Source organism: Eptesicus fuscus, chromosome 11, assembly GCF_027574615.1.
Source record: "Eptesicus fuscus isolate TK198812 chromosome 11, DD_ASM_mEF_20220401, whole genome shotgun sequence".
Taxonomy (NCBI): domain Eukaryota; kingdom Metazoa; phylum Chordata; class Mammalia; order Chiroptera; family Vespertilionidae; genus Eptesicus; species Eptesicus fuscus.
The window spans coordinates 17,943,960-17,956,710 of record NC_072483.1 but is presented as its reverse complement, the minus strand read 5'-3'; the positions used below and the strand labels follow the sequence as shown (position 1 = coordinate 17,956,710).

The 12,751-nt window shown below is 46.7% G+C and overlaps 1 protein-coding gene across 1 annotated transcript in view; it reads left to right on the top strand.

The window, feature by feature from the left end:
* LCT (lactase) overlaps positions 1–8,553 on the top strand; it is a 51,237-nt gene extending 42,684 nt beyond the window's left edge. Inside the window, exons 13-17 of the mRNA XM_054723350.1 lie at positions 1,033–1,142; positions 3,397–3,531; positions 6,524–6,747; positions 7,498–7,725; positions 8,324–8,553. Coding sequence (XP_054579325.1) covers positions 1,033–1,142; positions 3,397–3,531; positions 6,524–6,747; positions 7,498–7,725; positions 8,324–8,544 — 918 coding nt within the window. The 3' untranslated portion in view covers positions 8,545–8,553. The remainder of the gene's footprint in view (positions 1–1,032; positions 1,143–3,396; positions 3,532–6,523; positions 6,748–7,497; positions 7,726–8,323) is intronic.
* Positions 8,554–12,751: the final 4,198 nt, after the last annotated feature.

Genomic DNA, 12,751 nt, shown 5'->3' with positions numbered 1-12,751 from the left:
ACCCTCTCCAATCAGGGACCCCTCGAGGGATGTCTGGTTGCCAGACATCCCTCACAATCCTGGACCACTGGCTCCTAACCGCTCATCTGCCTGCCTGCCTGATTGCCCCTAACTGCTCCCCCCCCACCACCAGCCTGATCACCCCCTAACCACCTCTGCCTGCCTGCCTGATCATCCCTAACTGCCTCCCGCCCCCACTGGCCTGGTCGCCCCTAACTGTCCCCCTGCCGGCCTGGTCGCCCCACCCAGCCTGCTGTTCAGTCGTTTGGTTGCCCCTCACTAACCCCCCTGCCGGCCGGGTCGCCCCACACAGCCTGTTCGGTCATCCATTCGGTTGTGATGGTTGCTTAGGCTTTTATATAGATAGATAAATGTCTAATCATGGAGTTGTACACCTGAAACATTGTACATCAACTGTAACTGAAAAATAAAGTTTTAATTTTTTTTCTCTTGAAATTGATTTCAGAGAGAGTAAGGGAGAGGGAGGTTGGGTAAAAACATCGATGAGAGAGAATCATTGATGGACTGCCTCCTGCATACCCCCTATTGGGGACTGAGCCCCCAACACAGGCATGTGCCCTGACTGGGAATTGAACTGTGACCTCCTAGTTTATAGGTTGACACTCAACCACTGAGCCACACCAGCCAGGCTAAAATGTTTTTTTTCCCCAATAAAATAAAATGGCAACTACTAAATGCCTAAAAAGAAAAGAAAAGAAAAAGGATGGCCCAGCTGGTGTTGCTCAGTGGTTCAGCGTCAACCCATGAACCAGGTCATGGTTTGATTCCCGGTCAGAGAACAAGCCTGGATTGCGGCCTGATCCCCAGTGCGGGGCGTGCAGGAGGCAGCCAGTCAATGATTCTCTCTCATCATTGATGTTTCTTTCTCTCTCCTCTTCATCTCTGAATTCAATAAAAACATATATATTTTTTTAAAAAAATGGGATATGGAAAGAATGTGGGGGTGGGGGGAAGTGTCCAGGGGCATACCTGCTAATGCTGAGGCTGCCTGTCCCCCACCCCCACCTGCAGTTCATGGGAGGCTGGTTTGCACATCCGATTTTCAAGAACGGAGATTACAATGAAGTGATGAAGACCCGGATCCGTGACAGGAGCTTGGCCGCAGGCCTCAGCAAGTCTCGGTAGGTCCTGGTGCCCCCACACTCAGCCAGGAGAGGGTCGGGAGGGAGTCTGGTCTGTGGGACCAAACTGAAGCTCCTGGGTGGAAGCACAGTGGTGAGAGCATGGCTGTTGGGGTCAGAGAGGCGAGTCTGAGGCAAGTTCCTGTATCTCTGAGCTTCCTGCTTGCTGGGAAGATCAAACATGATTGTGTATGTGAAGCTCTCAGCTGAGGTCCTGGAACTGCTATGTGCTTGACGAAAGGCAGTTGTTATTATTATTATTATTATCATCATCATCCTCCTTCGGAATACCCAGGAAATCTATCTTCAAGGGCACCCACTTCTTATCAACCCACCACCTCCCTCTAAGGGCAAATTCCCCAGCTCATCCTACCCCATTCCATCACCTATGAGTGAATGTGGATAGCAATGGGTGATGGCCAGCGTGTTTGTTGTTTGGCCAGTAGGTGGCAATGGTGTGCACAAAGCAGTCCTACTTCCAGTCAAAAAAGTAATGGCAACATCAACAGCTAACATGTATTCATCTTCTATTGGTACTTCTATTCCTATTTAAAGATAAGGCACAAATACTAAAGCAAGATCATCCAGCTATTAAATGATGGAGCTGGGATATGAAACGGGGCTGTCTGATTCCAGGGCCCACACAGGGTTTGAATCAACTAGCTGGGATTAGAGGTATGGGACGTGGATGAGGACGGAATGGCCTGGCCTTATGGAAACATATCCACAAGCTCCAAGGTAGTGCATGTTGTTACCATAGGTCAAAAGGCCTTTGAGTCCTTCCCACAAACTACCCCATAGAGCCCAGCTGTAAGGATTAAGTAATCCAGTCCCCACCCTTACACCCATCCTGGCCTGGTTAGGGCAAGTCCTGCTAAGCAGGCTGTGCCTACTGGTCTGATCAGCCAATCTGGTCTCAAACAAGCAAGTGAGCACTCCTGCCCATCAGCATAGCTTTGCTGAGTGCCAGGTCAGAGTCTGTGTAAAGAGGAGCCTCCAAGTCAGGCTCCTCACGTGGCCAACACACCAGCTGGGAAGTCAGCCACCCTCATCACTCCAGGGAATTCTATTCCCCAATTTGTTGATTCAGTGAAAGCTCAGAAGATGAGATCATGACAAGGCAGAGCACCAGCTGAGCTGGGCCTTGGCAGTGAATAGCATTTGGGAGCACAGAGGGCAATCATTCCATCCAAGAGGAATGCTGTGAGCACCAGCCCAGCGGTAGGAATGAGTGGGGCATGTGCAGTTGATGGGGGAGGGGTACTGGCCTGGCGACCGACCGTGGAGGGGCCGAGGCCACACGGTGAAGGGCCTGGAGGCCAGGTAGAGGGGCTCAGCTTTGATGCCATGGGCCCTGAGGAGCCACTGCTGGCTCCTGGGCATGGCTCCAGTGCTCTCCCAGCAGTCTCAGAAACCTCAGGGACGGAGGGTTTTGCTCCCCCAGGTTAATGACAGCAGGAAGGTCAAGATGAAGGTGTCAGCCGCCTAGCAGGGCAATCCCCAGGCAACCCTAAACCAGCAGCACCGAGTCTGCCTGTCAGAGGCACCTGTAGGCATTTGGGCTGAGAGGAACCTGTATGTGTTGTATGCAAGCACATGCTAATCCAATTTTATAGGAAAGTTTCAGAGAACATGAAAAATCCTCCAGCAAATGCTTATTTTACAAAATCGTAGTGAGATCATGTGAGCAGAAAAATTCAAATCTCCAAAGTTCAAAAAATTTAATCTGTAAAAATATCTCCCCTACTACTAAGGATAGACTTTGGAGAAAAGAGGCAAACCTAAAGAAACCACAACAAAAGCAGTACTTAGAAAGGGCAGATTATGGAAATACAAATTATAAAAGATAAAACCATAAGGGTTAATCTTAAGGTATATGCCTCAGACGTGTCCTTGATTTCAAAATCTACCAGAGATGGTAAATGTCAGAAGTTGCATGTTAATTTTTGAAGGAAATAAAATAATATGTGTATCTGTGTCTGTGTGTCCCTGACCGGGAGGTTATAAAAGAGTAGCTTTTACTTTCATTTGCCAACAGGAAGAGGGTCCTGTAACAGGAGGGGGGCGGTGCAGTGGGTTACAGGGCGGTAGGAGGAGCCTCGGTACCTCTGGCAGCACTGGCAGGGCCTCTCCTCGCCCCTGGCCCTGCACCTGTCACCTGTAGTTGACAGCGGCCGACCCTGCCCCAGAACATTCTCCTCCCAAAGCATGGCTGCTCCTGAAGCCCCGCCTCTTAACGGCTCCCTCTCCCCAGGCTCCCGGAGTTCACGGAGAGTGAGAAGAGGAGGATCAATGGCACCTACGACTATTTTGGGTTCAATCACTACACCACTGTCCTGGCCTACAACCTTGACTATGACTCTTGGATCTCTTCCTTTGATGCAGACAGGTAAGACACCCAGCAGGGCCTCCAAGAACGGTCTTTGGAAAAGACAGTGGCCCCTCTGCCCACCTCTTGCTTGAAGGCCGGCGTGGCCCCGGAGAACCGCCTCCCGATGCCGAAGGTCCTGGGGTTCCTGCGATGAGTCCTGTCTCCTGAGACTCCCACTCAAACCCATCAGCCTGGCAGTGATACACTGGCTTTCCAAGACGCCTCCCATGGAGATAGTCATGCCTGGAGTTCTTAAATAACGTTTTTGAGAAAAACCTTTTTCTTCCCTTTTCCTTTTTTGTCAAATTTGTTTTACTTATTAGATGATGTATTTCAGTTAAAATAACAATAAGGTCTTTTTTTCTCCTTTTCGGAGTAATGGTCAAAGTATTATTTCTGTATTACATGAATAATACATGTTCACAGTGGAAACATTAGAAAGCAAGAATAGGCAACTCTTTAGTTTTAATCCTCACCCAAGGACATACTCCCATTGACTTTTAGAGAGAGTGAAAGGGAGAGGGAAAGACAGAGAAGCATCAATGTGAGAGAGATACATCGATTAGGTGCCTCCGCACTCGCCCCACCCAGGGCCGGGGATCAAGCCTGCAACTGAAGTACGTGCCCTTGACGGGAACCGAACCCAGTACAGGCCAAAGCTCTATCCATTGAGCCAAACCTGCTAGGGCGGATAGGAAATTCTTGTGTGTCATTTCAGAAGTGTATATGTATATTCACATTACATAGTTTGTATAGTATCTATTTGTACATGTATTTACTTGTTACAGAAAAACAACAGGATTAGCCCAGCCAGTGTGGTTCAGTGGTTGAGCATCGACCTATGAACCAGGAGGTCACAATTCGATTCCTGGTCAGGGCAAATGCCTAGATTGTGGGCTCAATCCCCAGCCCGCAAGGGGGGCATACAGGAGGAAGCTGATTGATGATTTTCTCTCATCATTGATGTTTCTATTTCTCTCACCCTTTCCCTTCCTCTCTAAAATAAAAAAAAAAAGTATATATTTAAAAACCAGGATTATATGTATATACACTATTTTGTTTCATTTCAATTTTTTAATTTTATTTTTTAAAATATATTTTATTGATTTTTTACAGAGAGGAAGGGAGAGGGATAGAGAGTTAGAAACATCAGTGAGAGAGAAACATCGACCAGCTGCCTCCTGCACACCCCCTATTGGGGATGTACCTGCAACCAAGGTACATGCCCTTGACTGGAATCGAACCTGGGACCCTTCAGTCTGCAGGCCGACGCTCTATCCACTGAGCCAAACCAGTTAGGGCCATTTCAATTTTTTAAAAAAGCTATGTTTTTATTGACTTTAGAGAGAGGAAGTGAGAGAAACATCGATCAACTGCCTCTTGCATGCCCCCTACTAGGGATCAAGCCTGCAATCTGGGCATGTGCCCTGACCAGGAATTGAACCAGTGACCTCTCGGTGTATGGGACATTGCCCAACCAACTGAGCCACACCGGCCAGGGCTGTTCCTTTTCTTTTGTTTTTTAAGTTCTTTTTTTATTATTATTACTAGAGGCCGAATGCACGAAATTCATGCAAGGGGCTCAGCCCTCGCAGCCCCAGCTGCCTCAGCTGGCCCTGGCAGCCCCTCGCAGCCCTGGCTTCATCCGGCAGGTCGTCCGGATGGTCGTTTGGCTGTTTGGTCTAATTAGCATAATAGCTCTTTATTATATAGGAATTAAACTTAGAGAGAGGAAGGGGGAGGGAAGGGAGAGAAAGGTTTGTTGTTCCACTTATTTTTTAAAAATATATATTTTTATTGATTTCAGAGAGGAAGGGAGCGGGAGAGATAGAAACATCAATGATGAGAGACAATCATCGGTTGGCTGCCTTCTGCATGCCCCACACTGGGGATCGAGCTGCAACCTGGGCATGTGCCCTGACCGGGAACCGAACCGTGACCTCCTGGTTCATCGGTTGACGCTCAACCACTGAGCCACGCTGGCTGGGCTCCACTTATTTATACGTTCACTGGCTGATGTATGTGACAACTGGGGATCAAACCGGCAACCTTGGTGTATTCAGACGGCGCTCTAAGCAACGGACTACCACGCAGGGCTATTCTGTTCCTTTTCTATCAAGCATCCTTCCATCCCGGTAGTGTGACTCTTGTCCAGGTTCTTTCTTTGAAAACGAATGCGTACACCCCACTGTGTCCTGAGTCCACCATTCAGGCTTGGCAAGGGGGACTGAGAAGACCCCTGCTGGTCCCCAGTCAGGCACCCACTGGACTCGCGCTGCCTCACTGGTCCCCGGACGCCTCCACAGGGACCCGTGCTCAGCTATGGAATGCCCTCCATTCACTTTCAGCTGAGCAAGATAAACCCAGTTGTTGGTAAAGCTAAATGGTTGGGATTTTTGTTTTTTCAGAAATTTGGATGTAAGTTAAGTAACTGTATGTGAAATGTTTGACTCAAGACAGTCGAGTTTCCGTGCCTCCCACGCAGGCGCCCCTTTGGAAAAGACAGTGGCACAACCTGTTGCCCTCTCTTATCTGTCACTGAGAGAGGGGCAGGGTCTGGGGCACTTGAAGCAGGTCCCAGCCTACTACCCCCTGTCCCCACACAAAGGGGTTGGTGCCTGTCGCACTGACCAGACGTAGGTGACTCAGGGAAGCCCGTTCTCTGAACGTGACACCTGCACCCACTGGAGACTGGGAAACCCGGAGCCCTTTCACATCCAGCGTGAGGTGTGAGCCTGTGGAGGGTTAGGTCCGTGAGTGAGACCGTCCCCCTGCGCACGTGGAGCTGGCACACAGAGCTAGCGTGGCTTGTCTGGTTGCACCAGCACTAAGCAGTGAACCTAGAACTTATGGAGAGAGAACTGGCGTGATTTGACTATTCTGGGTTCACTTATGACTCTCACGACTAGACAAAACCTAAGGTTTCTCCTAGTATAAATCCTGCTTTGTCTTTTGTGCAAAGGGCCTCTGGGAACTTACAAGGCAGACTAATCTGTGTTTGAACTGGCAGGGGAGTTGCCTCCATCACAGATCGCTCTTGGCCAGACTCTGGCTCCTTCTGGCTGAAGATGACACCCTTTGGCTTCAGGAGGATCCTGAACTGGTTAAAGGAGGAGTACAACAACCCTCCGATCTACGTCACAGAGAACGGAGTGTCCCAACGGGGAGAAACAAGCCTCAACGACACGGCAAGGATCTACTACCTCCGCAGCTACATCAACGAGGCACTCAAAGGTATGGCAGGCCCACCCTCCTCACGTGCACCCCGCACTGTGGAAACATCTGCATTCAGGGTGGTTTTGCACCCAGGAACCCCATAATGAGAAAGATGAGGCTTCTCACTCCTTGTTGGGTTAGCTGCTCTGCTTTTTTTCCTTCCTAGACTTAAGCTCAGCAGGCAGACGAGTTGCCTGAATCAGCTAGACCTGAGCTCTCCGTATCCTCATTGATGTCTGAGGCCCCTGAACAGCAGTGCCCGCCTGAGGACGGTTTGGGCAGGGCTAGGAGGAATGGGCTTAGGGGACTGTCTGAAGGGTCTTTTGTTCCTGAAGCAGAAGTTTGAGATCACCAGCTCAGCAGAACTTGGGAGGAGACTATGACAAGGAAACAGTAACACTGGTGAAAGAGAAGGAGCAGTGCAGCTGTGAAAACAAAAGATCAGGAAATCCAATCCCAGCTAAAATCTTTCCCAAGGGCCACTTACTAGTGTTTTCATGGAGAGGAGCACTGGTCTACCCATGTTCCTGACGCCCTTCAGGGCTGAGCCTTTCTAGAAAAGTGCTGATGGCTCTGCAGCTCCGTCCACACAGGACCAGATAACAAACACTGCATCCAGTGCCTGGGCAACTTTCTCAAAGAGCTAAAGAAAAGCTGGCCTGGACTGCACATGGGGACTGTGGGAGATCTCTGGGCAGCAGGGCCTCGGCAGGCCTGGGGGGAGGGTGTCTTATGCAGGAAGCTCATGCCGGGCCTCTCTTTGGACAGCTGTGCGGGATAAGGTGGACCTTCGAGGATACACTGTTTGGAGTGTGATGGACAACTTTGAGTGGGCCACGGGCTTCGCAGAGAGGTTTGGTCTACATTTTGTGAACTACACTGACCCTTCTCTGCCAAGGATTCCCAAAGCGTCAGCCAAGCTCTACGCCTCCATAACCCGGTGCAATGGCTTCCCTGACCCAGCCGCAGGCCCACACCCTTGTCTCCAGCCAGAAGGTGAGATGAGCTCTGGGAGAGACTAAAGCCAGAGGGAGGGGGTAAGAGGGGCCTTTTCCAGTCTATTTTCTTCTAGTTTATTACCCTCCTCTGAGCCTTTCCATTCCCTTCATTCATCAACCAGTATTTACTTTCTTTGAATGTTCTTGGGATGGAACAAGGCAATGTTACATCTAGAAACGAGGTCTGCTCTGGGAATAAATAGCAGGTCTAGAGTCTCATCTCAGCCCTGCCATTAACCTGCTGTGCGACCTTAGGCAGGAATCGAGGCAAATGTCTGGGCTGATGCAGGATCAAACACAGTGCCTGACATAATGTAAGATGACAGGATTTGTGAATGACTGAAAAAATATGGATTACTATACAAATATGAGACAATTACCTAATTTAGATTATACTCTAAATTGCTGATAGAGATGATTAAAAATAAATCTACTTAACTTCAGAGGCTCATCTGTCAGTGACAGGGATGTGCCCTCAGCAAGGCGCTCACTCGGGGCACCTGTGCCAGGGATCTAGCGTGGGCTTAAAACAGGTTAGCACAGTCCAGTAACCACATCGGTGCTAGTGTGAACCGCCCTCTGTTGTCCTCTCCTAGATGCTGGACCCACCATCAGTCCCAAGAGAGAAGAGGAGGTCCAGTTCCTGGGCCTAGCACTGGGTGCGACAGAAGCCCAGACCGCGCTGTACACGCTCTTTTCTCTCATGCTTCTTGGAGCCTGCGCTGTGGCGTTTCTGTCCTACAAGTACTGCAAGCGCTCCAAGCAGCGGAACACACAACCAGGCCAGCAGGAGCTGAGCCCGGTTTCTTCCTTCTGACCACGGTACCACCTCCTCCAGTTCTGCGAAACAAGCCCAATTTCTTTGTACACCTTTACCACCCACAAAACTCCCGAGGATCTCCCATTCCGCCCATAAAGGCCTCCTGCGCGGTCAGAGATGCACCTGCAAGGATTTCAGTCCCTGATTAAAACGGGAATGTCTGCATCTTGCCCCAGGATCAGAAATTCATTTGGGCATTAGAAGACCCTGCAGCTGGCTCTTGTGCAAATGTGCAGATACTGAACTCATCCAGTGGTTCTGTGAGCCACTAAACTGGGCAATTCCAAGTTGAAGAGATTTTAAAGATAGAAGCAGGAGTGAAAAACCAATCCTTTTTTCTAAGCAATCAACTTCATTGCATAGATGGAATCTCCTGCCCTCCCTTCAAGCTCCTTTCCAGCCTCATATCTTGTGTTTCTCAGAAAATAAAAATGGTACCGTGACCTGTGTCCTATCCCCTGATTCTCCTTGAGAAAGTAGGTTCCAGAGAACTTACGAGGTTACACAGGCCATTTGGGATATCTATGCTTTCCCACCAGACCAAGGCTTCCTGCTTACATTATATACTCCCTGGCAGAGAAACCCTAACATACAAAGAGATGGCCTGCGAATGATCCTTTACTCCCACCACTGCCACCTTCTATGTCCTTCTCTGTGTAGAGGCAGGCGTGTAAGGACCCAAGCATGGCCTTCAAGGCCTATGTGCTCTCACCTGGGTTCACTGAGCCTGTTTCCCTTTTCCTCACTCAATCTGTGGTAGTTCTAAACTGCATGTAAGTCCTTGACTATCCCATACTCCTTTATGTCCTTGCAAATACTATTCCTTCTGCCTAGGACGCCCTTTCTTCTGAAAATGCCTTCAAGCCTCAGCTGAAATATGTACTTTTTCCTCTATATAGCTGCCCTCAATTCCCCAGGCAGACACTCCTCCTACTTTGCTGTAAAAACCCCAGGACCACATTTTACTGGAATTGCAAATTTCCCTGCTAGCAACTTCTTGAGGCCGAAGGACCATGTCTCACTGTCTCTAGCAAGCACATTTGGAGACAGGACATAGAAAGCACACCTGCTCCCTTGGTGTGTTTATTCGCAGAACATATCCAGAGTAGTGGTGGGAGCACAGGAAGTTGTGCTCTTATTAATTCCCCTGTGCTCGCCTCTTCCCATGACCACATTACAATTATATCTAAGTTACAGAACCACCAGCATCGAGAACTATCTGAAGACTAGTTGAACAGAAGTCCTATAACTAAGGATATTAAGAAGCCATGTTGAGACTAGTAGGAGGGGTGGAAAGGGCAGGTCCCACACCCATTCTGTGGCAAGTGCTGCTCAGTGGTTAGAGTGTCAGCCCTTGCACCAAAGGGTCATGGGTTCAATTCCCGGTCAAGGGCATGTACCTGGACTGCAGGTTTGATCCCAATTCCCTCTCTCTCTCCCTTCCACTCTCTAAAAATCAATGGAAAAAAATATCCTCGAGTGAGGATTAACAACAACAAAAACCGAACAAAAAATAATTGTGAGGGATAGCTTGGCTGTGGAAATACCCCTGAGGAGTGAGGGGTTCCAGCCCCACACAGGTATCCCCAGCCCCGGGCTCCAGTACCAGAAAGGGGAATCCCTAGAACAGTGATTCTCAATTTTTCTAATGTCGTGACCCTTTAATAAAACAGTTCCTCATGTTGTGGTGACCCCCAACCATAAAATTATTTGCGTTGCTCCTTCGTACCTGTAATTTTGCTACTGTTAATGCATCGTAATGTAAATATCTGTTTTCCGATCGTCAACGTGGTCATGTGCTTGAGGGCAAGGAGCTGGAGTTATACCCAAGGAAAATCAAGGCCCCAAAAGGCAAATAATCTTCCTCCCTCCTCTCTTAGCTCAGGCAATAAAGGTGAAAAAAATAAATAAGAAAAGACATAATGTGGCTGAATGGATGAAAAAACAAAACCTGTACATATGCTGTCTACAAGAGACCCATCTCAGATGGAAAGACACACAGAGAACGTAAGAGATGGGAAAAAATATTTCATGCAAAGCAGGTGTAGCAGCAATACTTATATCAAACAAAATGGATTTTAAAACAAAGGCTGTAACAAGAGACAAAGGGCCTTTTATAATGATAAAGGGATCAATCCAATAAGAGGATATAACTCTTGTATGCACCCAATGTAAGAGCACCTAAATATATAAAGCAAATACTATCAGACATAAAGGGAGAGATCAACAGTAATACAATCATAGTAGGGGACTTTAACATCCTATTGACATCAATGGATAGATCATCCATGCAGAAAATCAACAAGGAAACAGTGGCCTTAAATGACACATTAGACCAGATGGACTTAATATTTTTAGAACATTTCACCTGAAAGCAACAGAATATACATTCTTTTCAAGTGCACGGGGAACATTTTGCAAGACAGACCACCTGTTAGGCCACAAAACAAGGCTCAATAAATTTAAGATTAAAATCATATCAAGCATCTTCTTTGATAACAATGGTATGAAACTAGAAGTTAATATAAGAAAAAATCTCACAGGTAAAGCCAAATGTCCATACTACCCAAAGCAATCTATACATTCAATGCAATCTATATCAAAATACTAATGGCAATGTTCGCAGAACTAGAATAATCCTAAAATTTATATGGAACCACAGTAAAACCCAAACAGCCAAAGCAATCTTGAGAAAAAGAACAAAGTTAGAGGAATCATACTACTCAATATCAAACTATACTATAATACAAGGCTATTGTAATAATAATAATAATAAAAGCATGGTACTGGCATAAAAACAGACACATAGATCAATAGAACACAACAGCCCAGAAATAAACTCATACCTACATTGTCAATTAACCTATGACAAAAAAGGCAAGCATATACAATGGGTGACAGTCTCTTCTATAAACAGTCCTGGGAAAACTAGACACATACAAGCAAAAATTATGAAACTAGACCACTTTCTTACACCATATCCAAGAAAAAACTCTAAATGGATTAAAGACTTAAATGTAGGACCTGAAACCATAAAACTCTTAGAAGAAAACATAGCAGTAAATTCTCTGACATTGCTCTTGGCATTTTATTTTTTTTGGATATGTCTACTCTGGCAAGGGAAACAAAAAAAATAAACAAATGGGACTACCTCAAACTAAAAAGATTTTGCAAAGTAGAGGAAACCATCAACAAAACAAAGAGACAACATACTGAATGGAATAAGATATTTGCCAATGATACATCTGACAAAGAGTTAATATCCAAAATACATAACCTGGATGGTGTGACTCAGTGGTTGAGCATCAACCTATGAACCAGGAGGTCACGGTTCGATTCCCAGTCAGGGCACATCCCCAGGTTGCAGGCTCGATTCCCCGTGTGGGGGCAGGAGGCAGCCAATCAATGATTTCCTCTCATCATTGATGTTTCTCTCTCTCCCTCCCTCTCTCTTCTTCTCTGAAATCAATAAAAATATAACAAAAAGCTCTAAAACAATGAAAACCACCAAAATAACATATAAAGAGCTCAGACAACTCAACACCAATAAGACAAACAATCTAATTAAGAAATAAGACAGAATACCTGAATAGACACTTCTCCAAAGAGGACATACAGAGACCAACAGAAATATGAAAAGATGCTCTGTTGTAAAATTGTGCACCTGAAGCCTGTATAATTTTGTTAACCAGTATCACCCAAATAAATTCAATAAAAAGGGGAAAAAATGCTCAACATCACTAACCATCAGAAAAATGTAAATAAAAACCAAGTAAGTTATCACTTTACACCTGTTAGAATGGCTATCATCAATAAATCAACAGAAAACAAGTGTTGGCGAGGAAGTTGAGAAAAGGAAACCCTTATGCAGTGTTGGTGGGATTGTAAATTGTTTTCTAGCTCTGGCCGGTTGCTCAGTGGATAGAGCGTTGGCCTGCGAACCAAAGGGTTGTGGGTTTGATTCCAGTCAAGGGCACCTACCTTGGTTGCAGGTTCCTCCCCTAGCCTAGGCTTTGGTCAGGGCACGTGCAGGAGGCAACCAATGGATGTGTTTCTCTCACATTGATGTTTCTGTCTTTCCCTCTCTCTTCCACTCTCCCTAAAAATCAATGGAAAAATATCCTCAGGTAAGGCTTAACAACAACAACAAAACAAATAAATAAAAATAAATAAGTAAATTGTTTTCCAGCCACTATAGAAAACA